We start from the raw sequence: 27,220 nt of genomic DNA on the forward strand, positions 1-27,220 counted from the left end.
GTCATATAGTCACAATGACTTATTAGCAAACAATTTGTAAAAACTGCTAACGTACAAACTAGTTTGGAGAAGATATCAAGGTTTTTCAGGACCCTTGATGATTGTTGATCAGCCGTACCAGTTTTCATCAGTTTAAACGTTCATTTTCAGGTACCAAAAGGAGATAAACTTAAAGAGGTGTTAGCTTTTAAGCTTATTTTTAGTGAAAAGTCTTAATTGTGCCAACGTCTCATTTGGACTTCCAAGTCATTAGCGCCCATAATTCATATCTTGGGCTCGTCATGAACTAGACCAAGACATAATTTGCAAAAACCAGGAGTACACAACATGGCTGTCAGGAGTTGAAGCATATTCAAACAACCATATATTGAAAGGGCCTTCAAAGACACTGAAACTTGATGCCAAACTTCAAAATCATTTCTATTACTTCATCTAAACTTACAACCTTATGAAATGTACACCCATGTGTGCGCGACAAGAACCGTTGCTTCTAAATTAAAATTGTGCATCCTTTTTTTTTTTTGAAAATCAAGAAAAAAAACGAGTTCGCGGAGAGTATTGCACTCGCGAAAAACAAAAAATGATCTCTTACACATCAAAACCATTAACCGATACATTATACGCCATCTTCATCATCACCATCTTTTATATCATCACCAATATCATTTCAAAATGCAGAGCATTGAGAAGCTAAAGGATTCGTACGTCAACGACAACTTCCAGCTGATATTACATAATGTATTAGAGGAACTAAAGAATAACACCATCTGATCAACTACCACAACTTTTACAAAGATGTCCCAAAGGAAGATAAATATCTTAGACCAACTGATGTTACAAAAGTTGATAGATTGTTGTTGGTGAAAACTATACAGACTCTTGGAATGAGATACAACTATGAGGCTCATTCATATCAAGATACTGCGGCTCTCGCTAAAATACTGCTTATAATGCCCTTCATGGGGTTGGAAATTGATGGATATAACCCTGAATCACCTTCAAATGCTCAGGAGGATTTAAGGAATTCAAACACATCTCCATCAACAGGATCGAACAATTCACTAGCCCACCAAATCAAATCTTCCAACATCAAATTAAGCGCTGAAGACACAAAGGAAAACGAGTTTGATTCATGGCTACATGAAAGATTGGAAACTATTGACCAGGATCTCATGAGAAATATTCAAAATGCCTGTTCAGCTGACCATACGGAAGTTTGGCGAGTTTTAAATTGCATGTGGGTTTGTGCAGGTATACCAACAGAATATGACAATCGCGAGGATTCTATTACCCAAGCACTTCATTCATGTCTTATTAATCCAGTTACTGGATTATTTAATATTGTCTACAACATGAGACTAAAAGCTAGAGTTAATAAACCATTGAAGGATGCTGTGGAGCTTGAGAGTCCGAAATTTGGAGAGCAAATTCGATCCGATTTGGGAGTTTGGAGTGGTCCCATTGGCAAAGCAAAGATTCATTTGGTGCTTGGAGCAAAGAAGCCATTTCTGTCACCATTATTTAATTCCAAAGAAAGAGGATTTGATGAGAAATACAGAGATTTTTACTGTCAACTCCTGTCATATTTGATGATATCACCCACTGTAAGGAAAGGTTTACTTACAGATGGTGTATCAATGCGTTTTACCCATTTCAATCAAATAGATATTGTGAATGAAAATATGAATAGTGTCCAGGTTGATGAAAGCTCCACTAATGTTAATTCTAGTGACTTTGTTGATGAAAAATCTAAAACCATAGAAATGTGGAAGATCTATTCCCAAAATGCAAGTCCTGAAGAACGAGTAACAGCATCCAAAATTGTTATGTGCATTTTATATGATGGTTGCTCTGGCTTGATCAATGGTTCAAATGCTGAACTAGAAAGAAATGATGAAGATATTTTAACCATAAGTAGCCGTTGTGAGTTTGATACGTCAACCTCCCCTCTACTCTTACAAACATCATCAGGATCATCAGATACTATAAGTTCGTCAAGAGATCAATACTCATTAACAAGTACTGCTGCTAGAAGGAATCAGTTTACAAACAAACCTCATACCTTGGAAAGCATTCCTGAAGCTGAAATTATGGAAAAAATCGATAACCTTGGAGAAAGTATTCAAGAATATAGTATCGATACTCCAATAGAAGTCTACAAAATGAGTGCGGAAAATTATTATTTGAACTTTAAACCAAAGAATCCGGTTCAGGGCATCCCAATTCAGGATGAACTGAAAGATGGGAATGTCATATTAAAATTGTATGATGAAGAAAAAATAGAGAAATATTTCAAGGAAGAGGGTATGAGCAAGTATTATACTCTAACTAATGAGAGTGGTGGCTCTCCTCTTTTTGATGAAGAAAGATACAATTCTGATTTTAAAGCTTATGAACAAAGTATATTTAACAGGTACCTTAATGAAATTCAGGCATATCAAAGAATTCAAAATTATAATGAAACTCGTTTACACCCAAAACACAAAATCAATGCCCCTTATTTGATTGGTCATGGTAAAATAAAACAACGTTCTAGTGGTAAATTTATCTATTATATGGCAATTTCTGAGATTCCATTTGTGGAGAGGAAACCACATGATTATGATGAACTTCTCTTCAGTGCATGTGATGAAATTGAAAAACTTCATTCCATAGGGATTGTTCATGGAGATATCATGAGGTGTAATATATGTTTTGATGAACAAACTTCGTCAATTTGGATCTTTGACTTTAACCGTTGTTCACTCTTTGACCCTGCTCGGGGAATTGACCAAAAGTTGCTTAACCAGGATTTTATTGACTTACATGACTATAAGTTTAATTGAGATAATATTGCAGATGATGAATATTGTACTAGTAGCTAATATTAATATTATATTAGAATTATTGAATATATTTAATACCTAATGCTCTACCACCAATGATTATATAATCACATTTTCTCCTAGCCGGGTACTTTTCGCGACCAACAGCTCCAAAAACAATAGACACGAAAAAATGCCAGGCCTTAATCGCTTCAACAAGTGAAATAGATCGAACTGAACGTTTCAAATGAAGAACCGCCACAGATCTGAATAAAGAGAAGCATCCCATTCACTCCACTAGGCCATACCTGTCTTTTTCACTTTACGCAAAGTAGCTTAGAATCCACTACATCAGACTGGTGTAAGAAAAGTCTTCAAGACCAAAGAGAAACGTGCAACAATGAGTGTTTTCACTTTAGATGAAGAAGAATATAATGACGAAGCACTTCACCAAGATTTCCAAAATAGATTTCTGATTAGTGAGCCATTGGATATTCCAAACCATAGAAGACGTAAAAGTTCAACTGCTTCAAATAGAAATGCTCCAATGAATAGACTGGGTACATCTGTGGAGATTGGTATAGATCATTCATTCGTTAGCTCATATGTTTCCGAAAATGAATTCCTACCAACAGATGATGCTGCATCGCCTGTTAAGGTCATTAATATCACCACAGGGAAACCTAAACCTTCAGATTTTGAATATATTAAAGTCCTTGGTGTTGGCTCATATGGTAAAGTGCTATTAGTGCGTGAAAGAAAAACAGGTAAATTATTTGCTCAAAAGCAATTGAAAAAAGCTTCAATCATCTTACAAAACAAGACAGTGGAAAGAACAATAAATGAAAAGTCCATTTTAGAAAGTGTTAGTCACAATTCCATCGTTAAATTATATTATGCGTTCCAAGATTATGATAAATTATATTTGATTTTAGAATATCTTGATGGAGGTGAATTATTTCAACATTTACAACAAGAGAAATTTTTAAGTGAAACTAATGCTGCTGTTTATCTGGCGCAAATGGTTTTAGGTTTAGAACATTTACACAACATCGGTATTGTCTATAGAGATTTGAAACCAGAGAATTGTCTACTAGATTCAAATGGATATTTAGTGTTGACTGACTTTGGATTGAGTAAAGTTGGTCTGAATGATGATGAACTATGTACCTCGTTGATAGGAACTCCAGAATATATGGCTCCAGAGATTCTTCAAGATATTCCTTATGATTATGCGGTGGATTTTTGGTCTCTTGGTTGTGTTATGTTTGATATGTTGACAGGCTCACCACCATTCACTGGTAACAACAACAAAAGAATCATGGATAAAATATTAGCCAATAAGTTTAAAGTTCCATTTTATTTATCACAAGATGCCAAAGATTTACTATTACGTTTATTAAAGAAAAATCCAGAAAAAAGATTAACAAATTTCCAAGCCGTCAAATCACATAGATTCTTCAGAAAGATCAATTGGAAAGAGATAGAGAATAGAGGTTTTGAACCACCAATTGTTCCAATAATTACTGATCCAATACTGGCTGAGAATTTTGATAGTGAATTCACAGAAATGAATATTACACCAGTTGGGTCCCCATTGAACGGACTTTCAATTCAAAACAGTAACAACAATAGAGATAATGATGACCTTTTCAAAGGGTTTTCATATACAGATCAAGGGTTTTCCCATATTTATAATAGCTAATTCTATTTATTCATACATTTCGCCTTTAATTTTACGTAATATCTTATATAATAACTGACCCGGTACCCTTTGGCAGTTCCTCAAAAGTTTCGTTGGAGGATAAAAAAAAAAACCAGAAAAAAAAACATGAACAGAAGAAGTAAACAACTAGCTGATCAAGTACAAACGGAACAACAACCAGCTTTTACTAACATAACTTAACTAGCCTTTTTTACATTTCACTTTGTCCATTCTTCCTCACATCTCCAACACGCTAAAAGAAAGACTTTGAATCCTTTAAATATTGTCGCCCATTTGCCTCATACATTTTTTATTGCCAAACATAGGGGGATCATCTACAACAACAATTCCATAACAATATGAGTACCTATAATTCTGTAACGCCAACAGCATTAGGTGCCTCAAAGCATAGAGATACACCAGCCATGCAACAACAGACCCCTCCAGCCACAGATGCCCTTCCTCAAAGTTTAACCAGATTTGTAGAAGTTTGCCATGAAAGAGCTTCTGATTTGAAATTTGATTCCAAGAAAACCGCTGAAATGCAATTACAATTGAAGACAATGATTGAAAAAGCTAACAATATTGGGAAATTGTGGGAAAATGATTGGGATAAACAAGAGTTGCCTATTTTCAACAATGTCGCTTCATTTGAATTGAATTGTAATCTACCAAAACCAAAAATACAAAACCAACCTTTGAGATTTAATATCAAAGATCAAAGCCTGAAACACAGAGTAGGTGTTTTAAAACGTCGTCAATTCAATGATAGTGATGATGACAGTAATGAAGATGACGATGAATTATTCTCAGATTCAAGAAAAAAGGCAAGAGCTTCAAGATTCGAAAGAGAATTAAGTGTTTCCACTCCATCTGGATTCTCAGTTAATGATGAGGTTTTCGAGGCTGATAAAAACCAGCCAGTAAGAGGTACTTGTCAAACATTGGAAAAATCGTATCTAAGGTTAACTTCTGCTCCTGATCCTTCAAAAGTTAGACCTTTACCGGTATTGCAAAGAGCATTCACAGCTTTAATGGACAAATACAAGAGTGGCGATGCTAAATATGCCTATCTTTGTGACCAATTTAAATCTATAAGACAAGACTTGAGAGTCCAATTGATTGAAAATGAATTTAGTGTCAAAGTTTATGAAACTCATGGAAGAATAGCTATTGAAAATAAAGATTTGGGTGAATTTAATCAATGTCAAACTGTTTTGAAGAGTCTTTATCAAATGCCCCATATAAATTCAAGTGCAAATAAAGTTGATTTCTTAAGTTATAGAATCCTTTATTACCTTTTAACAAGAAATTATGATTCAATCAGTTTAATTAAATTAAAATTGACTGCAAAAGATAAGGAAAGCCCATTAATTATTCAAGCTTTGAAAATCTCAAAAGCTCATATCTCAAATAATTATCATGAATTATTCAGATTATATTCAAAAACAGTTGGTACTACGAGAAATTTATTGAATTGTTTTATTGATAATGAAAGAGTTAGAGCTTTAGCTGTCATTTGCACCGCTTATAAGATTTTAAGCCTTGAATTTTTACTGAAGAACTTTCATTTTGAAAATGAAGTTGATTGTATGAATTTCATTAAAGAGAAACAAATTGAAAAATTTATTGAATTAAGAGGTGACAATGCTGTTTATTTAAACGCTGCTAATGCGAGAAGTACCATATTGGGGTTCTTGAATCAAAGTAAAAGAGTTGATATTAAAGGTCAAGTTTGAAGTTGCAGAGCTAGTAAGTATCCAAAGAGTAGCAAGAAAAAAAACTATCCAATACAATACAATACAATACAATTCATCAATTCAAGAAATTAAAATTCATTACACATCGAGCAAATTGAAAAAATAAAAGCATATTCATTCAAAAGATGGAGCTAAGGCCATTAATGAGAAATTCAATTTGTTTTCATCATCTGATAATTCAATATAACGTTGAAATCTTTCAACAACTGTTGACTCACCCAAGACATCTTCACTGTTCGATTCTTGAGCTTCACCCAAATCCAATGGTCCTTTACGTCTTCCATCCATTTCATAAATATGACCGTCTTTCTTAATAAATGCAATGAAATGTAATGATGTATCTTCTTCAGCATCTGGAGCTTGAGTTTCTCCTGATGTGGCTGCATCTGTATAATCTTTTTTCAAATTTTCCACCAATTGTTCTAATTTAGAAATGTCCTTATAAGATTTTTTAAATTCAACAATTCTAGAATTTGGCTCATAACTAACTTCATCTAAGTTTGAAATTGAATTTAATAAAGCATACAAACCACAAGCATTTTTAACAGTTTGTTTGAACCAAACAACATTTTCATCATCGGTGCTACCTTTTGATTTTTCCTCTTCAGCTAATCTAGCCTTTTCATAATCTGGTGTGATTGGAAATAATAGAATTATAGCTGGACTTGGACGTGGTATAAATGAAAGTAAATCTTTATCGGTTAATGAATAGACATCATGAAACACAAACGATTGGGAAAGACCCAATTTATGGGCAAATTGAGTGAAAATTTCTGGGTTAGATTCTAATGGAATGACTGATTGTGACATTTTCAGTTTTCAGTATATGTTTTAGTTCAATTGACCTTATAAGCTAAAATCTTTCAAGAGCTCTTTGTATCTCTTGTACCAATACTTTTGGAAAGCAAAAGTACAAACAATCATTTGCCATTCGCGAAAATTCGGCATGATTCGGCCACTATCTTTGGGATCATAAGGCGATTATATCCGGAATGGACGATTTGAATGATTTTTCAAGTGATTAAAGTGGTATCTTGAGTGTTTGTTCAAAGTTTTTTATTGGAGGTCAATGCACTACATAGTAACAAGTTATCCCACAATTTCATACCGTGTATTGAATTATGTCTGCCTTCATGTATTCGAGGCATGTTTTATACCATCCCTGACAAATTCTAGATCACCACTTGCATCACATTTCTCATGAGAAACGCGCACGCAGAGGCCTCTCAAAGAATAATCTAGCATTGAAGAAAATGGAGTGTGAGCTTCGCTGTGTTTTGAGGTGATGTTGATGCTAGAATTCACTAAGTCTAAAGCATGGAACCTGCATCAAGAACAAATTGCCTAAATAGGAAAAATTGCTTGATTCCAAAAATTTGAACCACACATTGGAACAGTTACCAGAGCCTTAATTATCTGCCAAAGTTTAAGGAGGTACTCATACTTTTATCAGTGGTAAGATATCATTTGGTCTTCCCCTTGTACTTTGCCGTATTTGTTCTGAATGTTCCTGAAACTTTGTAAGCCTTTTCGGTAAGGTATATTGGTGCAGATGAAATCAGTGAAATTGTCAAAACTTTAACCCATTCAACTTATTGATGATTCTTGAGAATAAAAAAAACCGTGATACTTGAAAATTATTGAGTGATTGATATTCTCTTCTCAAATACTCAATAACTTTTGAGCAGACCTCATAAAGCAAACCAGTATGGAACCAGGACCTGTTGTTGATATAAACAAGTTACGATACTTGACAAAATCACTTCCACAATCTCCAAGGCTAAGAAATTCTATTGACTTTTCTGATTTTGCAGCAAAGAATTTTGAAAAATCAACTGGAGTAACACAACCACCCAAGAAAGAACATGTTCGAAAACAATCAAAATGGGTTTACAATGAAGTTCAAAGAAATTCAATCAACTTTGGTATCAGTGTAGAGGATATGATTGCTTATCATCAGCAAAAAAAGTTTGAGCAGTTGAGAAATGAAGATGTTCAGCATGGTTCTGTTAATGTTGGGCAAAATAAAGAGAATCATGACCCTTTTAATGAACAACCAGCTTTGAAAAGCCCATTTGCTATTCCAAAAAATAGTCCACAGTTTGAAAGAGCTGAGAATTTACCAAGAATACCTAGAATAGCACCACCAAGACCAAAGACACGCCCTCCCACCTTGAACATTGGTACACCATCTGGAATAGAGTTTGCATCTGCAAATAGAACACCACCAGCTCCACCAGAAGAGAAGAAAGAGACAGAGATAGGAACACCAACAAGACCACAACAACATCATATGGAAGACAGTCAAGCGTTGACAAGAAGTTCAAGTTCCAAAATTTTGAAAAGGAAAAGCTCAGCGTCTTCTAAACATAACAGCTTTATTGACACCGGTGATTTCAAGTCAAAATTATCACCATCCAATCTTAGAAGACGGTCTAGTCAAGTTTCATCAAGGTCTTCCTTGAATTCTAGACCTAACTCAATTCCAACACAGAGAGAATGTCATAGCGTTGAGGAGACACTCTTAGCAGATGAAGAATTCAATGATTATACTGTACCATCACTCAAATCAAGAACAAGTTCATATTTTGCAAAGACTAATGAGTTCAATTTTGAAAAACCATTATCAAGAACCTCAAGCTTAGGAAGCTTTCGAAGTCCAGATCTCAATAGGAGTTCATCATCTCAGTTCAAAACTTTACCAACTAGTCCAAAGACTCCAACAAGGCAACCAAGACAACGACACAGTGTTTCAGATTTCCAAAGAACTGACGAGTCATCGCCAGGATTGAGAAGCACCAGATCATTTTCAACAAATGATACGTTTGGCTCAAGTCCAGTGAGGTATAGTCCTAGAATGTCGTTGAGGACTAGCATGTCTGATCTCAAAGCTTCACCGATCGAGAAAATTTCTGAACATGAGATCTTGCACTTTGGTTCGCCACAATGAAGAGCCATAAGCACACCAACGACACCAAAAAGGGTCACTGTATAGCGTTTATAGGACAATTTGGTGCCCAAAGCTATGTATTGTTGATTTTCAACTGTGTTAATTAACTTGTAGTGTACTTTTATAAAGACTAACCGAGTTTAATGTTATCTTCACGTGATTGCACATTAAACTTTTAACCGTGAAGCAATCAAAACAATATAAAACAGATTTTCCATCCAAATTTTAGTCTTCTTCTTTTCATTTCATCTAATTAACATTTCAATTAAACATGTCTCATAAAGTTGAAAGATTCATCAAATTATCATCTGGCTACAAAATCCCAACTGTGGCATTAGGAACATGGATGTTATCAGGGTCAGAAGCTAGCAATGTGGTTTACAATGCCTTGAAAGTTGGTTACAGACATTTTGATAGTGCAATATTGTATGGGAATGAAAAAGAAGTTGGTGAAGCAATTGCCAAATGGATTAAAGAAGACCCATCCAATAACAAGAGAGAAGACGTTTTCTATACTTCAAAGCTATGGACTTTCAATTCATATGCTCAGACAAAACAAGAAATAGCAAGAGCAATTGGAGCAGTGGAGCACTCAATTGGATACATTGACCTTTTATTATTACACCATCCTAATCCAGGTCCTAAAGGAAGATTAGAAGCTTGGAAGGCAATGCAGGAAACTGTTGGTGATAAGGTTAGATCTATCGGTGTTTCGAGCTGGGGTAAACATCATATTGATCAATTGCTTGCTTGGGATGGATTGAAAATTAAACCAGCCGTGAATCAAATAGAGATTCATCCTTGGCTAATGAGACAAGAATTGGCTGATTACTCTAGATCGAAAGGAATCGCTGTTGAAGCATATTCACCATTGGCACATGGTGGTAAAATCAATGATCCAACCATTGCTAAGATTGCAAAGGCACATGGTGTTACTCCAGGTCAAGTGTTTATCCGTTGGAGTTTACAACATGGTAATATTCCATTACCAAAGACAAAGAATGTTGACCGTTTGCCTACTAATTTAGATGTCTACAACTTTGAATTGAGCCCAGAGGAGATCAAAGCAATTGACCACCCAGATGCTTATGAACCAACTGACTGGGAATGTACAGACCGTGAATAAAAAGGTCATCATATATTTCTAACTCTATACATTGTGCACACAAAATGTAAAGCTCTGTCAAGTTTATACCCTAATAAATTTATGTAATCCTTACATAATCACAAGCTTAAATTTTTTCCTATAAAAAACTTTTTCACCGTGGAAAACTTGAACTTGTACTCTTTTATCGATTCCTCACATATTTTAAAACTTCACTTTCGGATTACCAGCGCTCTCATAAATGCCTCCATATGATGCTTAGTGCAAAAATGGCCGAAAGGAGAGCGAAACAATCCATTTTATAATCTGGTTCTTGGTGTAAGGTTTCGCTGCTTGCAGTTGGCTCCTTTCCTGTCTAAGAACCGGTTCGCTTTTGGATAACATTCTCCTTCAAGTCTCACTGAAAAAATTGTTTCAAGAGGAAGAAGACTAAATATAGAGCTTTTCAATAATATAAGCTAATTGTGAATTCAAACATATTTTTGTAGCCATTCTCTCAATCCTACAACTTTTTGATTGTGCCATTTCGCGAAGTCATCAAGTTCAAAATCTCGATGAGCTAGCTGTTCAGGACCAAATTCACCAACAACATCAACAAAATGGAACCACCAAAGGAAGAAGAGTCTGAAAAGACTAAAGAAGTATCTCATCTACCCAAAGGTATCATTCTACCCTACCTCATAATCATCAGAATTATCAATGCACTCACAATTAAAACTTTTTTCCAAGCGGACGAATATTGGCAAGCCCTAGAACCTGCCCATCAACTAGTCTACGGATATGGTTATCTAACATGGGAATGGAGAACTGGACTAAGAAGCTTTATCCATCCTCTATTATTTTCCATCTTGTTTCAAATTGGTGAACTTATAGGAATAGGTGATTTGGGTGTGTCGATTCTACCAAAGGTTTTCCAAGCAGTTGTTGCAGCCATTGGTGAATATTTTACATATAGATTCATTTACCAGGTTACAAAAAATGAAACAATTGCAAGATGGGGACTTTTGATTTCGATAACAAGTGCCTTCAATTGGTATATCATAACAAGAACTTTTTCAAATAGTCTCGAATTAACATTGACTTCGATTGCATTGGCATTTTGGAATTGGGAAAAGGTTGTTGATTGGAGATCAATCAATATTAGTTTACTTTTCTCAGCAATCAGTTGTGCTATAAGGCCTACAAATGGTTTGATTTGGGTCTACTTGTCAATTTGGTTTGCCTTCAACAAAAGTTTACAACAAAGCACTAGATTATTTCTCCATGCTGTGATTATTGGATCCATCGTCATTGGAATAAACATCATAATTGACTATTTTTATTATGGTGAGCTCACAGTGCCAATTTGGAATTTCATCAAGTTTAATGTCACCACCTCGTTGTCCAAGTTTTATGGCGTTGCACCATGGCATTTTCATATATTTCAAAGTGTTCCAATAATTTTGTTGACATTTTTACCAATCTTCATTTATGGCTGTTTTAAATATCCAAATTGGCAACTAAAGCTATTGTTAGCCTTTGTTATTGGAGCATTTTCTTGCATTGATCATAAAGAGTTTAGATTTATTTACCCAGTTCAACCAATAATGTTTTTGATTACAAGTTCAGGGTTTTATCATTTGAATTTACATCATTCTAAAATTGTCAAATACTCAGCATATATCATTATCATCTTGAACACGTTAATATCATTATTTTTCACCCAAGTGCACGAAAGAGGTGTTATTGACGTTATTGAATTTCTCAAATACGATCCAGATGTTGAATCAATAGGGTTTTTGACACCATGCCATTCTACACCTTGGCAATCGTATTTACACAGACCTGAGCTGCAAAACTCGACATGGTTTCTAACATGTGAACCTCCATTACATCTTTTGAACTCAACAAACTCAAGCAAAGAAGTTGAATCCTATATGGATGAATCTGATATTTTTTATGAGGATCCTAAAGCATTTTTATACCAAAACTTTCCACCAGTTTTCAACAAGGATTTGAGGTCGCCTGGCCGTGAATATAAATACGAATGGCCAACTCATCTCGTCGTTTTTCAAGACTTGGAACCTTTTATTTCACAATATTTGAAAGATTCACCTTATCAAGAATGTGCTAGGTTCTTTAATACCTATTTTCATTGGGATGATAGAAGAAGAGGTGATGTCATTGTTTATTGTAAATGGCCATGGGAATGAAGATCTATATACATGAGTAAATACCTTAGCATTATTACAAATTCCATCTATTTTCTTGACTTGGAGCCGTATTACTTAATTCTATGCTTTCTTGTGCCCCCTTGAAAGTTGACTCAACTGATGTTGCAAGATCTTTCACCTTTTCAACACCGTTTTTTCTATTCGAGTTGAAATGATGCCAAACTTTTAATTTATCATCATCACCGTCCTTAGTCAATAATACCTCCAATGTGCTATATGTTTTCTTTGCAGCTTTCAAATAATCCTCTTTTATAAAACAATCAAATAGTCCAATAATACTATGTATATCCGAAAGTTCAGCACCAAGTTTAAACCATTCTTTAGCCTTGAAACTGTTATCAAAATAATTCAATTCCAAAAATCCTAACAACTGGAAAGATTGTAAAAACCCTTGACTTGCACTAGCTTCAAAATGAAATCTTGCTCTTTCAGGATCATGTGCATTCAATTGACCTAAATAATAATGACACTCAGAGATTTTATCAATTGGTCCAGTTTTTATGGATTGTTCAAAATATTGCTTACTCTTGATTAAATCAGGTTTTTGGAAATTCAACTTCCCTAAGGCTTTATAAACTTCAGATGCTAAGAATGTATCACTTTCTAGTTCCAAAAAATCATTATAAAATTTCTCAGCTTGTGCCAACATTTGATTTTGAACACATAAATCACCACTCATTTTTAAAGTTAATGGATGTTTTAATTCTAAAAGTTTTGCAACCAGCTTTTTAGCATATGCTCTATCATCCTGAGGGCTTGATTTATTCATGATTGCTTCGAATGCTAAAAGGGCAACAGCATCATTATTCCCATACTCTGCAGCTTTTTCTGTAAGTTCATTTTCCAAATCAAGCAGGTTTCTATTTGTTGTATGAGATCTGATTCTTATGTTTTCAAGTGTTTTTTTCATAATCATGAGATCTGAAGCGTTTATAAACTTGGGTATTTCTGGCTCTTCCTCTGTATCCAATTTTTGATAGACTGATTCAAAGACTTTGTATAATTTCCCATAATTATGTCTACTGTCAAGATCAAACAGTATTCTATTCATGACTGTTTTCTTGGGGAAAACTTCATAAAAAGGTGGCCTTCTTGTAGAAAAGCATCTTAAAAAGACTGACTTAGAGCCAACTACCACTCTACCACCAAACATCATGTCTAATGAATATCTTCAGAGTGGTCTGTTTTCCATTTGTTTCTTCACGATGAAAAGTTCAAGGCCAAAAACATTTCGCGAATCACAGCTTGTTCCGCGAATGTGTTTTGCAAACTTCCCCAGATAAAAAAAAGCCGGTGAGCGAGTGAATGATGTTGATCAAGATTCCTTACAAACCATAGATTCAATCCTCAGTGCACAATGCTACGGTTTGGTTCAGGTATTAGAAAGTTTAGCAGTAGCTCAATTGCTAGAGCTGACTACTCTCATGCGATCATAGGAGGAGGAGTCGTTGGATTGGCAATTGCAGCAGAGTTATCAAAGAAACCAGGGAACAAGGTTGTAATTATTGAAAAAAACACAAAGGTTGGTCAGGAAACTTCTTCAAGAAATAGTGAAGTGATTCATGCTGGCTTGTACTACCCTAAAGACAGTTTGAAGACAAAGTTGTGCATTGAAGGTAAGGAATTGTTATATAGAGATGCCTTCAGAGCAGGAGTTGAAATGCAAAAATGTGGGAAATGGATAGTGGCTCAAAATGATACAGAAGATGCCTTTATTGAACACCTTTACTGGAAATCACAAGACCTTGGGGTAAAGACGGAATTGATACCAACTTATAAAGGTCAGTATATTGAAGCTGCCGTTCATGCAGAAAGAGGGATTCTATCCTCCCCAACAACTGGTATTATATCTGCGCATTCATTAATGGATTACCTTTACACCGTCTTTCAGGAAAATGATGGTGAATTAGCTGTTGGATCTGAAGTTATTGGTATTGAGAAAAACAATGATGGTTATAAAGTTCATGCTAAATCAACACTTGAGGATGAAGATGTGGTTATTGAAGTTGATAACGTTGTAAACTCTGCTGGTCTTTATGCTGATAAAATTTCAAATATGTTATTACCAAAAGACAGACATGTGAAGCAATATTATGCTAAAGGTACTTACTTCAATTTTAACAATTCATTCCCAGAAGTTAGAAGATTAATTTATCCAGTCCCTGCTAAAGGGGTGAAAGGCCTAGGGACTCACTTGACATTGGGATTAGATGGTCAAATGAAATTTGGTCCAGACATTGAATGGGTTGATTCACCAAATGATTATACACCTAGTGTTAATAATTTAGATGAGGCGTACAAACAAATCATCAGATATTTCCCACATCTTGTGAAAGAAGATTTAAGTCCAGCTTATAGTGGTATAAGACCTAAGTTGATTGGGCCTGGTGATGATTCCTTCCAAGACTTTGTGATTAGAGAAGAGGAAGGTTTCCCAGGATTTGTTAATTTGTTGGGTATTGAAAGTCCTGGGTTGACCTCAAGTATGGCTATTGGTAAGTATGTTGCCAATATTTATCATGGTTGAAAAGTTCTACATGTAAATAGATCTATAGTTCACTTAAAATTCATTCTGATGATTCCTTTTTTGTAAGTTTGGGTAGCTTGGCTGGCTCAGTTGGTGCAGGCAAATCTGTGAAATATTTACTCAACAATGCTTTTTCGGTGTTCCATCTTTTAGCAGGGTTCAACTCAGTCATACCACACATCAAATCCAAGGCAGTCTCTGTTGCTGCAAGGAATCTATTTCTTATCTCCTGTCTTGAAGGGCATGGATAAAAATTTAAATTGTTGTATAATGGCAGACTTGACACATTTGGCCAATTTTCTTCAGTAGGTGTACCCAATGCTTTGAACGTGACATCGATCTGATCCAAGTCATCTCTCCCTGGAAGGTATGGGACTCTCAGCATGAGTTCTGCAAATATAATACCCACAGACCATAAATCAACAGCTTCTGTATAATGTTTAGCACCAAATAACAACTCTGGAGCTCTATACCACCTCGTAACAACATTGGATGTCAGGTCTTCATTTGGTGATCCTAAAGATCTAGCTAGCCCAAAATCTGCAATTTTCAATTGTCCATCTGGTGCAAGCAATAAATTATTTGGTTTTAAATCTCTATGAAGGATATAATTTCTATGACAATGATGGACACCTCTTAATGTCATCAACAACCATGATTTCATATCAGCAGGACTGAATAAGATTTCTCTATCTTTGATAATCATTTCCAAATCTGCCGGAAGGAATTCTAAAACCAAGTTTAAGTTGTCAGATGCTGAAAACACATCCACCAGTTCAATAACATTAACATGTCTCAATTCTTGAAGATACTTCACTTCCCTCAGGGCACTCATATCTAGTCCATCTTTGAATTGACCAGTTTTGATCTCCTTTATAGCTATATCTCTTCCACTCTCTATTTGTTTTCCAAGATACACAACAGCATATGTACCTTCACCAACTTTCTTTGCTAAAATTATGTCTTGTTAGTACAGTTTAAACAACAACCAAGATGCTCTTTGAACAATCCAACAACTCACACTTTGTGTACCTCTGAACAGAAGAGGAAGATTTATTATTGGTCTCTAGCATTTCAATTAAATTTGGTGATTGTTTTGTTGTGAGGATTTACTCTGTTCAAGATGAGCTTTTTCGAAAAGGTTGAAAAAAAATACACGATCTCGACTAAAATCTTTTTTAACGTCAACAAATCAACTTTCCTACAAAACAAAACACTTGGTAATGTTAAGATTTCATTTGGGCAGGAGCTTCAGAATAACGCAAAGGCCGTTTGGCGGAGCTTTTTCCAAAAGGTTCAACTCTACAGCCCCACCACAAGCTTTCCAACAATTACATCCATCACTGGTCAAAAGAGCTGAAGTTTTAACTCAAGAATTGAAAGATTTGGAGAGTTCATTAGCTGATAGTGGTCATTTTGACGTAAATCAACAAAAAAAATACTCGAGACTATCTGCTATTGTGGATGTGTTTAGAGAATATAAAGAAAACTTGACACTATATGAGGAACTTCTTCCTATACTGAAGGATGAATCATTAAAAGAAGATGCTGAAGAAGAGATCAAAGTGACAATACCCAAACTTATGGACCTTTCAGATAAATTGAAATCAAGATTATTGCCTCCTCATGAGTTTGCAGAAAAACCTTGTCTATTGGAATTGAGACCTGGTGTCGGAGGTACAGAAGCTATGATATTCACATTAGAATTATTCAACATGTATATAAATTATGCAAATCATCATAGATGGCCATATACGATTGTTGCCAAAACAAATAATGGGAGTGGTAATGGTATCTTGGAGGGGATTATCAGTATAGATGAGCCAGGTGCATATGATAAACTGAGATTTGAATCAGGTGTTCATAGAGTGCAAAGAATCCCAGAAACAGAGACAAAAGGTCGTTTACAGACATCTACAGCAGGTGTTGTTGTGCTACCTCAAATGGCTGAAAAGAATCAATCTGAAGATGCTGATGAAAGAATGTTTGCACCAGGTGAAGTTCGTATTGATATTATGAGGGCCAGTGGTAAAGGTGGTCAACACGTTAATACCACGGATTCAGCAGTTAGATTAACACATATTCCAACAGGTATCACCGTCTCTATGCAAGATGAAAGATCACAGCACAAGAATAAAACCAAGGCCTTCAATATTCTTAGAGCTAGATTAGCAGAGAAGGAGAGACAGGAAAGAGAAGCTCAAGAAAGATCAATGCGTACAGATCAAGTCTCTACTACTGACAGATCAGACAAAATCAGAACTTATAATTTCCCACAAAACAGAATAACTGATCATAGATGTTCTTATTCGTTACATGATGTTGAAGCCGTGATGAAAGGTGAGAAATTGGATCTGTTGATCGATGAACTGGAGAAACACGAGGGTCAAGTGAAGTCTAAAGAGTTGGAGAATAGTACATCTAGCTGAGTCAATATTATAGACACTTGTAAATAAAGGAAAAATAGCATAAAATAAATTTAAACGTAGTTCATGGCCCAAATTCGCGAAACGAAATCGAAACATTGAAAAGCTGAAGCTATCAGCATTCCATCTCAACAAAACTCTTTAAAACCACCTCAACTATTTAGAATCACCAAATCTCACTAAGCTAAATGACTTGTGATGTCTGAATCTGATATCCTTTACCGCTCAAAACGGTCTGTCAAAGTTGGTCAATTGGAAAGGTATGTCATCACGTACGAGCCCGAAGAGCAAGAAATATCAAAACTGTCATTGAAATCATTATGGTTGAAAGTGAGGAACATTGAAAGCCTCCCCATGAGAGCTGCCTTCTTGATGGGTCCATACATACTATACGTTGATGTTAGAACTGAAGATTACCATCATAGCAAGTCCACGTTTGTCACAGCCGACCAGCCCAAGTATGAACCGAATTTGAGTCCAGGTCAGAGTTTCAATGCTGAGTTATCGCTACACAATATCAAGAAGAAATACGTGTGGATAGTGGATGTGGTGAGTCAAATTTTGTTTAATGCATCTACAGATGTTGGGTTTGAATTGCTTATAGGGCGCAATCTGGATTCCTTGAGTTTGAAATGTGAAAAATTAGGAAGCTTCAATAGCCAGTTGACTGTTAATAGAAAAGATACGCTTGATTTGTGGAATTTACCAAGACCAATGCCCAATAAAGATATTCATTTGGTTGTTTTGACACACGGATTGCATAGTAATGTTGAAGCAGATATGTATTACATCAAGGAACAGCTCGATAAAAATGCAGAAGTCACTGGTGAAAATTTATTGGTCAAAGGGTTCCCAGGTAACACATGCAAAACTGAAAAAGGTGTGAAATATTTGGGGAGTAGAGTTGCTGAATACATTGTCAATGAACTATATACTGAGGATGTTAAAAAGATCTCATTTGTCGGCCATTCACTTGGTGGTTTAGTTCAAACATTTGCCATAGCTTATATTGAAATGAATTTCCCATGGTTCTTCGAAAAAGTTACTCCTGTGAATTTTATAACTTTAGCTGCTCCATTATTAGGTATAGTGACTGATAATCCTGCTTATATTAAGGCTGCATTAAGCGTTGGTATTGTCGGGAAGACTGGTCAAGATTTAGGACTTCAGGTGACACAGGGGAAGGAACCGCTTTTGAAATTGTTACCAACCGGTCCAACACATAAAATTTTGAAAAAGTTTCATAATAGAACTGTTTATGCAAACTCAGTAAATGATGGTATTGTTCCACTATATACATCTGCTTTGCTATATTTGGACTGGAAGGGATTGACAAAAGTTGCTAATGCCCAACGGGTGAGGAAAAGAAGTACTGGTGATAGTTCATTGGAAGATGAGACAGGTAAAATACCCAATGAAACTTCAAGACAAAGACCCCAAGATGTACTGGAAGATGATGATGACATGATTACCAAAGCTACAAAGACTTTTATCAACCCATTTCAAAAAGCAATGAGTTTATTAGCACCAAATGCTCAGGGCCAATACTCACAATCCCAAAAGTCCGAGGAAGATCCCAAAAGTGCTGGTAATAATGAAGTCGATGAAGATAAAAAAGCTATGAAAAGTTTCCCCAAGACTTCGATGATCGAGTCAGCTGCGTCATTGTTATTACCACCACTACCTCCATTGAAATATATAATTGATCCAGGATCAAGACCAAATGTTATAATTCATGATCGTGTCTATACTGAAGCTGATATTCCACCCAAAATTAAAAGAAAGAAGACATTCATGCAAACTTTAGACCCCAATACGAAATTTGAAGAATTGGAGGAAGACATAGCGAGAGAGTGGCATAATGGGATGAGTTGGAGAAAAGTTTTGGTTCATTTACAACCTGATTCTCATAATAACATCGTTGTTCGAAGAAGATTTGCAAATGCTTATGGTTGGAATGTAATTGATCATCTTGTTGAAAATCATTTTACTGAAACTGAACTGGGTATAGAAGCTTCGAATAACTCATCAAATTCATCGTCTTCTTCAGATCTTGTTAATAATTCAGAAGGTGATGAGTTGAAGTCTTTATTAGATCGTAATGACATTCAAAAAGATAACAAAGAAATTGATTTATCTGATATGAAAATGTCTAAAGATACATTAAGTCCAGATCACGAATGGGTCAATTCTAAAAATGAGGAAAGTTTTTTCGATGCTGGTGCCACTGGGTTCATTACAAATTTCAATGAAATGTTTGAAAATTTCAAGAATTGGAATATGGGGATTGGTGCATTAGGTGTTGATTCAACTGTTAGCGATGAACAAAACCTAGTTGATAGAACAACCAAAGAAGATTTCGATCCAGTGATGGAGAACTACTATTAATGAATATATAATATAATTTGCATGAATCAAGTTATACGTAGTAACAGATCTAATAAATCACTATCTGTCAAATATTCCAATTGTAACACTTCTCTCAAAATTTCAAAATGACCAGATTTTGCAAATTGATTAACTGTGTTGAAAGGACCAAATTGGGTGATTTGTTCATCATCAAGATTCATTATTTGGAAAGCTTCAATCAATTTTTTGTATAATGGGAATTTTCTAGATAGTTGTAATTTCTCCCAAACTATACTGAAATCTAGTTCCAATTGTTTTATACCTTTATGGCTGAAATGATTGCTTTTGATAATATTGTTGAAGAAATAGTCAGCTACTGAATATGATAGTGAATTTTTAACAACTAGAAACTCATTAGTGGATATAACTTTGACTGTAAATTGGTTTAATTCTTGTAATGTATCAATGACACTAGCTAGTTGAGCTGTGAATGTAGTTGGTGCTGGTGAGGATCTATCATTCCAATCATTTAGTTGAGTGTAATTTCTCAAAAGAGTAGTTGTGGTTTTGGAATAGAACGAATTGATCAACTGTAATGTCTTTTCAGCTAGTGAGTTATAATCTGATAATATTGAGCTGAATAATGATAGTGTTTTGTTTGTGGAGTATTCATTAAACAAAGAGTTCAACTCGATGAATATGAATTCTTGGTTCCAATAGTTGAGGGAGTTGATAGTGTATTTTAATGAACAATAGATACGAAATAATCTTTCTAGACCTTTTGTACCTGTTATATCAATTTCTGTATTGTTTTTAGCCGAGTGAATAACCGATCTTGATTTTTTGAATAGTTCGTTGAAGGCGATAAACCCATCTTCAAGTCTTTGAAAATAAGATTCCAAAAATCTTAGATATATCTTTGCAAAGAACTTTAGCTTAAATTTTTTCAAACTCGAATTGTTTTCATAATTTTGAAGGAAAAATTTGGAGAAACTGTTTGTAATATTTTCAAATAAATATTTCAACTTGATGGCAGATACTGTTGGTTTCAATTGTGCATCACCAACAGATGTATAATCAATATGGAAACAGTTTGAAGAGTTAATAATTGATTCAAAGTTTGCCACATTTAACTTTGTTTCATAGTTTAACCATTTTTCCAGATCAGTATAGTTGAACAATGCAAACAAACCTTCCCAATTACCATCATCTAAAGGATCATAGTAGAAATCTGAAACTAAAGCTTGATCAAAAGTGATGGTCTCTTTGATAAAATGTATTAATAGCTGAGTGTTTGCCTCTTGAGTCTTTGGATTCTCTTCTTCTAAGGATGATCTCAAAATTTTTAAAACTTGTGAAAATTTCTCTCGAACAGGTTTCAATAAAGCAGTTATGAATTCAGAATGAGCAAAACGATCACTATATTCAGTATCTTGTAACTGGAAAACACCAACAAATTTACTTAAGTGATTTGATAAATAATTTGTGAAATAGTTGAGAAATAACTCCGGTCTATCAATTCTATTTGTTTCCTTTTCGGTATTGAAATGATAATCAAAACTGATTTTGAAATTTGAAGCCAGCGTTTCAAATGCCCATAAAGTGTCTGGATATTTTGGTTGCTTGTTTAATAAAGATTGTAGATTTAGCAAGTTATGGAAATCAGTTTCTAAATTTGGAGCGATTGATGAAGAATTTACCCATTTTGAAGAACCTGCCGACTCAACTAGGGCCTGTTGATATTTTGGTTTTAGTGAAATTATCAATTGATCCAATTTATCATACAATGTGGCTTGATATTTCAAATTTGTTAGCTCAGAAATACCATTCTTCAACTCTTTCAATCCAATCAGATCAAAATATGTAATTTCATTCAATTTTTCATCCAAATCTTTATATTGAGATTGTTGAGATTTCAAGGACAGTAGTCTTTGCCTTTCCAATACCAAGTTTTTAGCAGCAACAAGGGACGGTATATCACCATGACCTGTTATGAGAGCATTTATAGTATCTATATCTGAGTTTGCAATGGAGAACTTCAATTGTTTTGAGAGTTCTTCGAAATCGATTGTTGATGACGTTTGATGATGATTTGGATCGGATAATTGCTGTAGTTCCAATCTTTCAGCCTCGAGTTCCTTGATCTTGTCATTGACCAGTTCAAGGTCCTGAACACCAGTGAACCATTGATTCAAGACAGACATTTTAAATACACTTGAGCTGGAAATGTTGTTGTTTTGATTTCGTTGAAAAGTTGTGTCAAGACGATTTTTTGTTTTTCTTCGAGAAGGCGAAAAGAAAATTGTTGGTGATCATGTTTTTGACTAGAGCAACTAACAAACAAAAGAAGGATTTTATAGGATAAATCTTGATAAATCTAACTAATCCTTTAATTTAATCTCAATTTGAAGTATTTAATCAGATTCTACAACTCACAAACATGTCAGCCATCAAAAGACCTGTTCAAATCGAAGAATTCATCGTCACTTTAAGAGAAGTTCAAGATTCAGAGCTTTACTCCATCAAGAGCATATTGAACAAGTCAATTTCGAAATTATACAAAACAAACAACAAATTGACAAAATTGATCAATAAAGAGGAATTGAATAGTGAAAGTGATGAAAGTGACGACGAATTGAATGAAATTGACACCAATGATGAACAATTGTTCAAGGAAATCGTTGCTGAGAATGAAATTGTTGTAAAGAACCAACAAGAGAGAATTGAAGCCATCGATAACGAATTGACTCATAGAGGACTACCAGTGGAAGAGAATGGAGGTACCAAATCCACAAAAACTAGTTCTCAAACCACTGGTGATGAGAAATTGAAAGAGAAAGCCGGTGTCTATGACACAGATAATGATGTTGTTGATGCCAATGCCCCAAACAGTGTGTTCTTGTAAGAGTATTGCATTCACTTTTAATGACTATATATGACTTCTAGTATGACCAAACATTTAATGAAATACGATGCTTCATTCATTCATTTATTCGAAATGTAGTGAATAACTCTGAGTCGTTAAAGACAGAGATGCTTACAATCCTATAATTTTATAAAAGCTTCAACAATATGTGCAACAGCTTATTGTTTGTGCTAATTTCATGTCAACTTAAAATTCAGCAAGTGTTTTTTTTGTATATCGGCTTTGTGGTTCTTACCCCAGACACAAGCCCAAAGCACAGTAAAAACCGTTAATACCCAACAAGGCGTAAGGAAAAAAGTTAGATCAGAAATTCATCATGAACTCTTTCACTTTATTATTCTCTCTTGGAAAGATTTCATGTGTTGTGACCGAAGAATGTTGTTATTTGTGAGCTGGTTATTACTATTGCTAACATTTGCTGGGCTGGCACAAAGTCTCGGTTTCTACCTTGAACCTATAAAACAACGTGAAATAAAGAGCCCGAAGGACTTGGAAAGGGGATTCCTATGCTTTAGATATGAATTGGAGGATGAAGTGACAGTTGTTGATGTGAGGACTGGTGGTGAAATCACTAATCAAAAGTTGAATGTGGTGATCAAAGACCAGAATTTCAACACTTTGAGAAGAAAAGATGTGAGTATAAAAGAATTTTAGATCCAAAAGTATGAAGAGACTAACAGAATCATAGCACATCAAAGATGATAATTTGAGAATGGTGTTCAAGCCAGAGCCCCATTCCATTGTGGATATATGTTTCATCAATATAGTGAGTGATGCTTCATGGTTGAATAAGGGAATAGCTCGAGAAATGGAGATGGATGTTGATGTCTTGAGCTCCAAGCCCAAATACAATTACAAAGAGTTGAAAGAATTGAACCATCATCTCCAGAGCACAAACCAAGTCCTTATTGATGATGTGGATCGTCAATTGAACAAGTTTGAAAAGGAGCTCAAGTATCTAGTTAAAAGAGAACATCAGTTGAGAGATTTGAATGAATCGGTATTTGAGAAATTGGCGTTTTTTGCATTTCTGTTTTCGGCTCTTTTCGCGCTTTCGCAGATTGTCGTTTTCTCGACTTTACGCCGTTTTTTTGCAGAAAATTTTTGGTGAAGCAAAGAAAAAAAAAATTCAGAAATCATAAACATAAGGAATAATCAGAGGTACAAAAGATCAACTTCATTAGACAATAAATATGATATTATCAGCTACAGAAAGATCATACTTGTATGAGTCATTGCAACAGTCTCCTCCAATAAGGCCAGATGGGAGAAGTATAAAACAATTCAGACCTATTCAATCACATATTGGGTTCCTAGATAATTCTAATGGTTCAGCTAAAATAACACTGAGTGATGGAAGTGAATGTATTGTTAGTATCAAAGCACAAGTCGTTGATAAATCTACTACTCCAGATCTAATTGATGTTGATGTTGATGTTGCTGGCTATAGAGACGATTCTTCATTTATCCTGAACTTGATTGCAACATTGAAAACTTTATATTCAAAACATATCTCAAAAGAATCATTAAATCTTACTACAAAATTTGCATATAAACTATTTATTGATGTTTCAGTGATATCCAATTACTCACATCCATTAACATTGATTTCTTTTACAACTTATTTGGCTTTGAATAATACTTATTTACCAAAGATTACATCTAGTGTTGATGATAAAGAAATTGAAGAACAACCTACATTCCATGATTATGAATTCAATAAATTAACTGGTAAATTTCCAATCATATTCACTTTAGCCATAGTGGGGAAGAATTACATTCTTGATCCAAATGTTGAAGAGATGGAGGTTAGTGATAATGGGCTAATAGTTAGTTGGTTTGATGGGAAACCAATTTCCCCTACTGAGAATGTGAAGTTGAATGATGATAATTTGAAAAGTGTCAAGCCTCAATTGATACTGAGCAGTATCAACTTGGTGAAAGAGATTGCAGGTAGTGTCATTGCCTCATTAGATGCTGCTGAATAGATTCATGAACCCAAAAAAAAAATCCAATGCATAGAAGTTTTTTTTTATTCAAAGTTTATCAGAGAAAGAAAAATTGTAGACTCTTCCACACATTCACCTAAATTCCAAAGAGCAAAAGTCAATGGCGCTCTGGTTAGAAATGCTCATTTCAAAAGCTCTTATCAGCTGCTTATGGTTGTTGTCCTTCGTGGTGTCAAGCAATATCTCAAGCGCCAACTCTTATGCTCCCTTCTCAGTAAAGTGTCCAGACTTCCCATTAGTGAGGAAAGGAAATGTAATCGATGATACCCTTTCATAATAGTTAACATTCTGATCCTAACAAAGCTTCCATAGTCCATCAGTTCCAATGAAGAAGAATATATCAATCAAAGACAGCGGTTAACCCAATTATCAATACATCAATTTTTAGAAAGATTGGACATCCCAGAATTCGATGTTGATCAATTCATGCTTTCATCTTTAAAGCCAATCACCATAGGAATTGCCATATCTGGTGGTGGGTATAGATCTTTTCTTAATGGTGCTGGTGCCCTAGCTGCCTTTGATGATCGTACAATGAATTCTACAAATCCTGGTCATCTTGGTGGGGTTTTACAATCAACATCATATATTAGTGCAATCAGTGGAGGATCCTGGTTATTAATGTCTATGATTCTTGGTGATTATGAACCTATTGTGAAATTGAAAAAGGAATGGCATATGCTTGATCCATTATTGGAAGGAATCCCTAATATGAAACAAGTGGAAGTTTCAAGAAATGATGTACAAGTCTTACCTGTTGATTTTAAAGATGATGATGGTGGGTTTTATGAGAAATTGCGTAGAATTGAGAAAAGAGGTCAATTTTATGGGTTGGATGATGATCTTGATGATGAGGTTTATGTTGATGAAGTATTTGAAACTTTTTACCATAATTTAGAGTTTTTACAAGAGTTGAATGATAATGATGATGATATTGATGAGGAGGAAGAGGATGAAGATTACTTTGAAAGTAACAAATTGCTAATCAAAAGGGATACACCAAAGTCAAATGATGATTGGTTTGAAGGATTCAAAACGTTCTTTAAAGATATGTTTAAGAAAAAGGAAGAACCGAAAATATCAGCAACTAATGTGCTACCAAATATAGAAGTTTCACCTGATTTATCATTAAAGAATATCAAAAAGATTTTCAATTTCTATAAAAACTTACATGTTGAAGTTAGGTCAAAGAAATCAGTTGGATTTCCAGTCTCTTTTACTGATTATTGGGGGAGAGCATTATCAAGAAAAATATTCCCCAAATCAGCTAGATCACCAAACAAGACTTTCTCAAGTGTCACTATGTTGAACTCATTTCAAATGTTTTATCAACCTTTACCAATAATTCTTTCAAATTTGAGAGAACCAGGTGTGGAAAAGACGAGTATCAATTCAAATATCTTTGAGTTCACACCTTTTGAATTTGGATCTTGGGATTTGAAAATGTTTATGAATTTGAAATATCTTGGATCTTTACTTTGTGGTGGTGTTCCAGTATTCCATATATCCAAGAAGGCTATCTGTTTCAACAACTTTGATAATGCCGGTTTCATCACAGGTACATCATCGTCATTGTTCAATAATGTTTTGATTTATGTTTGGCAATTAGCTGCAACCTCCACAAGAGAAAAATATAGAGCCATTAAAGCAGTCTTGAATACTTTTGGATTAACTTCACAACAAAATGGTATTGACCCTAAAAAACATCCTGATTATGCATTATACACACCAAACCCTTTTTACAGGTATGGTCAAGAGCAAAATAATGAGATTTTCCATGACAAGCATCTTTATATGGTTGATGGTGGAGAAGATGGTCAAAATATACCAATCCAACCGTTATTGCAGAAATCGAGACAAGTTGACTTGATATTTGCATTGGATTCAACTGCAGATGTTGGTGGATGGCCTAATGGTACCATTTTACAAAATACAATGGATAGATATCATCATAAGGATCATAAGGGCACTACTGTTAGTATTGATGGTGTTCCAACTTCAATTGATTTGTTCCCAGAGATTCCCAAACCAAAAATGTTTGTTGACAAGAAGCTCAACAAGAGACCAATTTTCTTTGGATGTCATTTATCAAAATTCCCCAAAAGGAACTTGAATAAAGAAGATGTTGTTGATGAATACTTACCCCCAATCGTTGGATACTTTGCAAATACCAATCATTCATACCTATCAAACACATCCACTTTCAGATTAACCTATACAGATGATGAAGTTTCTCATCTCATAGAAAATGCTTACAACATTATGAGCTATTCTAATTCCACCATTGATGAGAATTATTATAAGTGTATTGGGTGTATTATGGTTAAAAGGGAATTCGACAGAAGATCAAGAGGTTTAAGCTTGATTAATCAAGGTGGCAAGGAGCAAGCATCACGGGTTCCTGGATTTTGTGGAAGGTGCTATAAAGATTACTGCTACAATTAAT

General features: G+C 34.8%; 17 protein-coding genes across 17 annotated transcripts; 13 read left to right on the forward strand and 4 right to left on the reverse strand.

The window, feature by feature from the left end:
- Positions 1 to 950: 950 nt before the first annotated feature.
- On the forward strand, positions 951 to 2,825 carry WICANDRAFT_63151 (uncharacterized protein; the record flags this gene model as incomplete). Its single annotated transcript, XM_019183499.1, has 1 exon — positions 951 to 2,825. The coding sequence occupies one exon, from the start codon at positions 951 to 953 to the stop codon at positions 2,823 to 2,825; it is 1,875 nt and encodes a 624-aa protein (XP_019037848.1).
- Positions 2,826 to 3,483: 658 nt separating this feature from the next.
- Positions 3,484 to 4,389, forward strand: WICANDRAFT_14124 (AGC family serine/threonine-protein kinase; the record flags this gene model as incomplete). The annotated part of the gene is made up of 1 exon (XM_019180597.1): positions 3,484 to 4,389. A coding segment is annotated over one exon (906 nt), but the record flags the coding sequence as incomplete, so codon positions are not given.
- A 479-nt stretch (positions 4,390 to 4,868) lies between these two features.
- THP3 (Thp3p) lies at positions 4,869 to 6,248 on the forward strand (the record flags this gene model as incomplete). Its single annotated transcript, XM_019184850.1, has 1 exon — positions 4,869 to 6,248. One exon carries the CDS (start codon positions 4,869 to 4,871, stop codon positions 6,246 to 6,248), a length of 1,380 nt encoding a protein of 459 aa, XP_019037850.1.
- Positions 6,249 to 6,383: 135 nt separating this feature from the next.
- On the reverse strand, positions 6,384 to 7,079 carry WICANDRAFT_84414 (ubiquitin carboxyl-terminal hydrolase; the record flags this gene model as incomplete). Its single annotated transcript, XM_019185706.1, has 1 exon — positions 6,384 to 7,079. The coding sequence occupies one exon, from the start codon at positions 7,077 to 7,079 to the stop codon at positions 6,384 to 6,386; it is 696 nt and encodes a 231-aa protein (XP_019037851.1).
- Positions 7,080 to 7,977: 898 nt separating this feature from the next.
- WICANDRAFT_79193 (uncharacterized protein) lies at positions 7,978 to 9,219 on the forward strand (the record flags this gene model as incomplete). The annotated part of the gene is made up of 1 exon (XM_019184851.1): positions 7,978 to 9,219. One exon carries the CDS (start codon positions 7,978 to 7,980, stop codon positions 9,217 to 9,219), a length of 1,242 nt encoding a protein of 413 aa, XP_019037852.1.
- Positions 9,220 to 9,423: 204 nt separating this feature from the next.
- Positions 9,424 to 10,345, forward strand: WICANDRAFT_54667 (aldo-keto reductase superfamily protein; the record flags this gene model as incomplete). The annotated part of the gene is made up of 1 exon (XM_019182746.1): positions 9,424 to 10,345. Exon 1 carries the CDS (start codon positions 9,491 to 9,493, stop codon positions 10,343 to 10,345), a length of 855 nt encoding a protein of 284 aa, XP_019037853.1. The 5' UTR covers positions 9,424 to 9,490.
- Positions 10,346 to 11,001: 656 nt separating this feature from the next.
- Positions 11,002 to 12,516, forward strand: GPI10 (putative glycosylphosphatidylinositol-alpha 1,2 mannosyltransferase; the record flags this gene model as incomplete). Its single annotated transcript, XM_019180607.2, has 1 exon — positions 11,002 to 12,516. A coding segment is annotated over one exon (1,515 nt), but the record flags the coding sequence as incomplete, so codon positions are not given.
- A 34-nt stretch (positions 12,517 to 12,550) lies between these two features.
- MSS2 (Mss2p) lies at positions 12,551 to 13,693 on the reverse strand (the record flags this gene model as incomplete). The annotated part of the gene is made up of 1 exon (XM_019184852.1): positions 12,551 to 13,693. The coding sequence occupies one exon, from the start codon at positions 13,691 to 13,693 to the stop codon at positions 12,551 to 12,553; it is 1,143 nt and encodes a 380-aa protein (XP_019037855.1).
- Positions 13,694 to 13,894: 201 nt separating this feature from the next.
- WICANDRAFT_79196 (NAD(P)/FAD-dependent oxidoreductase) lies at positions 13,895 to 15,064 on the forward strand (the record flags this gene model as incomplete). The annotated part of the gene is made up of 1 exon (XM_019184853.1): positions 13,895 to 15,064. One exon carries the CDS (start codon positions 13,895 to 13,897, stop codon positions 15,062 to 15,064), a length of 1,170 nt encoding a protein of 389 aa, XP_019037856.1.
- A 40-nt stretch (positions 15,065 to 15,104) lies between these two features.
- KIN28 (TFIIH complex serine/threonine-protein kinase subunit KIN28) lies at positions 15,105 to 16,137 on the reverse strand (the record flags this gene model as incomplete). Its single annotated transcript, XM_019185707.1, has 2 exons — positions 15,105 to 16,015; positions 16,086 to 16,137. 2 exons carry the CDS (start codon positions 16,135 to 16,137, stop codon positions 15,105 to 15,107), a joined length of 963 nt encoding a protein of 320 aa, XP_019037857.1.
- Positions 16,138 to 16,287: 150 nt separating this feature from the next.
- Positions 16,288 to 17,493, forward strand: MRF1 (Mrf1p; the record flags this gene model as incomplete). The annotated part of the gene is made up of 1 exon (XM_019181922.1): positions 16,288 to 17,493. One exon carries the CDS (start codon positions 16,288 to 16,290, stop codon positions 17,491 to 17,493), a length of 1,206 nt encoding a protein of 401 aa, XP_019037858.1.
- A 195-nt stretch (positions 17,494 to 17,688) lies between these two features.
- WICANDRAFT_84420 (lipase ROG1 family protein) lies at positions 17,689 to 19,878 on the forward strand (the record flags this gene model as incomplete). The annotated part of the gene is made up of 4 exons (XM_019185708.1): positions 17,689 to 18,846; positions 18,976 to 19,030; positions 19,109 to 19,495; positions 19,541 to 19,878. 4 exons carry the CDS (start codon positions 17,689 to 17,691, stop codon positions 19,876 to 19,878), a joined length of 1,938 nt encoding a protein of 645 aa, XP_019037859.1.
- Positions 19,879 to 19,904: 26 nt separating this feature from the next.
- On the reverse strand, positions 19,905 to 22,054 carry TIP20 (Tip20p; the record flags this gene model as incomplete). The annotated part of the gene is made up of 2 exons (XM_019180302.1): positions 20,162 to 22,054; positions 19,905 to 20,140 (listed from the first exon to the last, which is right to left on the reverse strand). The coding sequence occupies exons 1-2, from the start codon at positions 22,041 to 22,043 to the stop codon at positions 19,905 to 19,907; spliced, it is 2,118 nt and encodes a 705-aa protein (XP_019037860.1). The 5' UTR covers positions 22,044 to 22,054.
- A 225-nt stretch (positions 22,055 to 22,279) lies between these two features.
- TMA17 (Tma17p) lies at positions 22,280 to 22,744 on the forward strand (the record flags this gene model as incomplete). The annotated part of the gene is made up of 1 exon (XM_019184854.1): positions 22,280 to 22,744. The coding sequence occupies one exon, from the start codon at positions 22,280 to 22,282 to the stop codon at positions 22,742 to 22,744; it is 465 nt and encodes a 154-aa protein (XP_019037861.1).
- Positions 22,745 to 23,140: 396 nt separating this feature from the next.
- Positions 23,141 to 23,876, forward strand: WICANDRAFT_79202 (emp24/gp25L/p24 family protein; the record flags this gene model as incomplete). Its single annotated transcript, XM_019184855.1, has 2 exons — positions 23,141 to 23,398; positions 23,454 to 23,876. 2 exons carry the CDS (start codon positions 23,141 to 23,143, stop codon positions 23,874 to 23,876), a joined length of 681 nt encoding a protein of 226 aa, XP_019037862.1.
- An 82-nt stretch (positions 23,877 to 23,958) lies between these two features.
- On the forward strand, positions 23,959 to 24,753 carry RRP42 (exosome non-catalytic core subunit RRP42; the record flags this gene model as incomplete). Its single annotated transcript, XM_019181919.1, has 1 exon — positions 23,959 to 24,753. One exon carries the CDS (start codon positions 23,959 to 23,961, stop codon positions 24,751 to 24,753), a length of 795 nt encoding a protein of 264 aa, XP_019037863.1.
- A 447-nt stretch (positions 24,754 to 25,200) lies between these two features.
- On the forward strand, positions 25,201 to 27,219 carry SPO1 (putative carboxylic ester hydrolase; the record flags this gene model as incomplete). The annotated part of the gene is made up of 2 exons (XM_019181898.1): positions 25,201 to 25,573; positions 25,802 to 27,219. 2 exons carry the CDS (start codon positions 25,201 to 25,203, stop codon positions 27,217 to 27,219), a joined length of 1,791 nt encoding a protein of 596 aa, XP_019037864.1.
- Position 27,220: the final 1 nt, after the last annotated feature.

The sequence above is a fragment of the Wickerhamomyces anomalus genome, assembly GCF_001661255.1.
Source record: "Wickerhamomyces anomalus NRRL Y-366-8 unplaced genomic scaffold WICANscaffold_4, whole genome shotgun sequence".
Taxonomy (NCBI): domain Eukaryota; kingdom Fungi; phylum Ascomycota; class Saccharomycetes; order Phaffomycetales; family Wickerhamomycetaceae; genus Hansenula; species Hansenula anomala.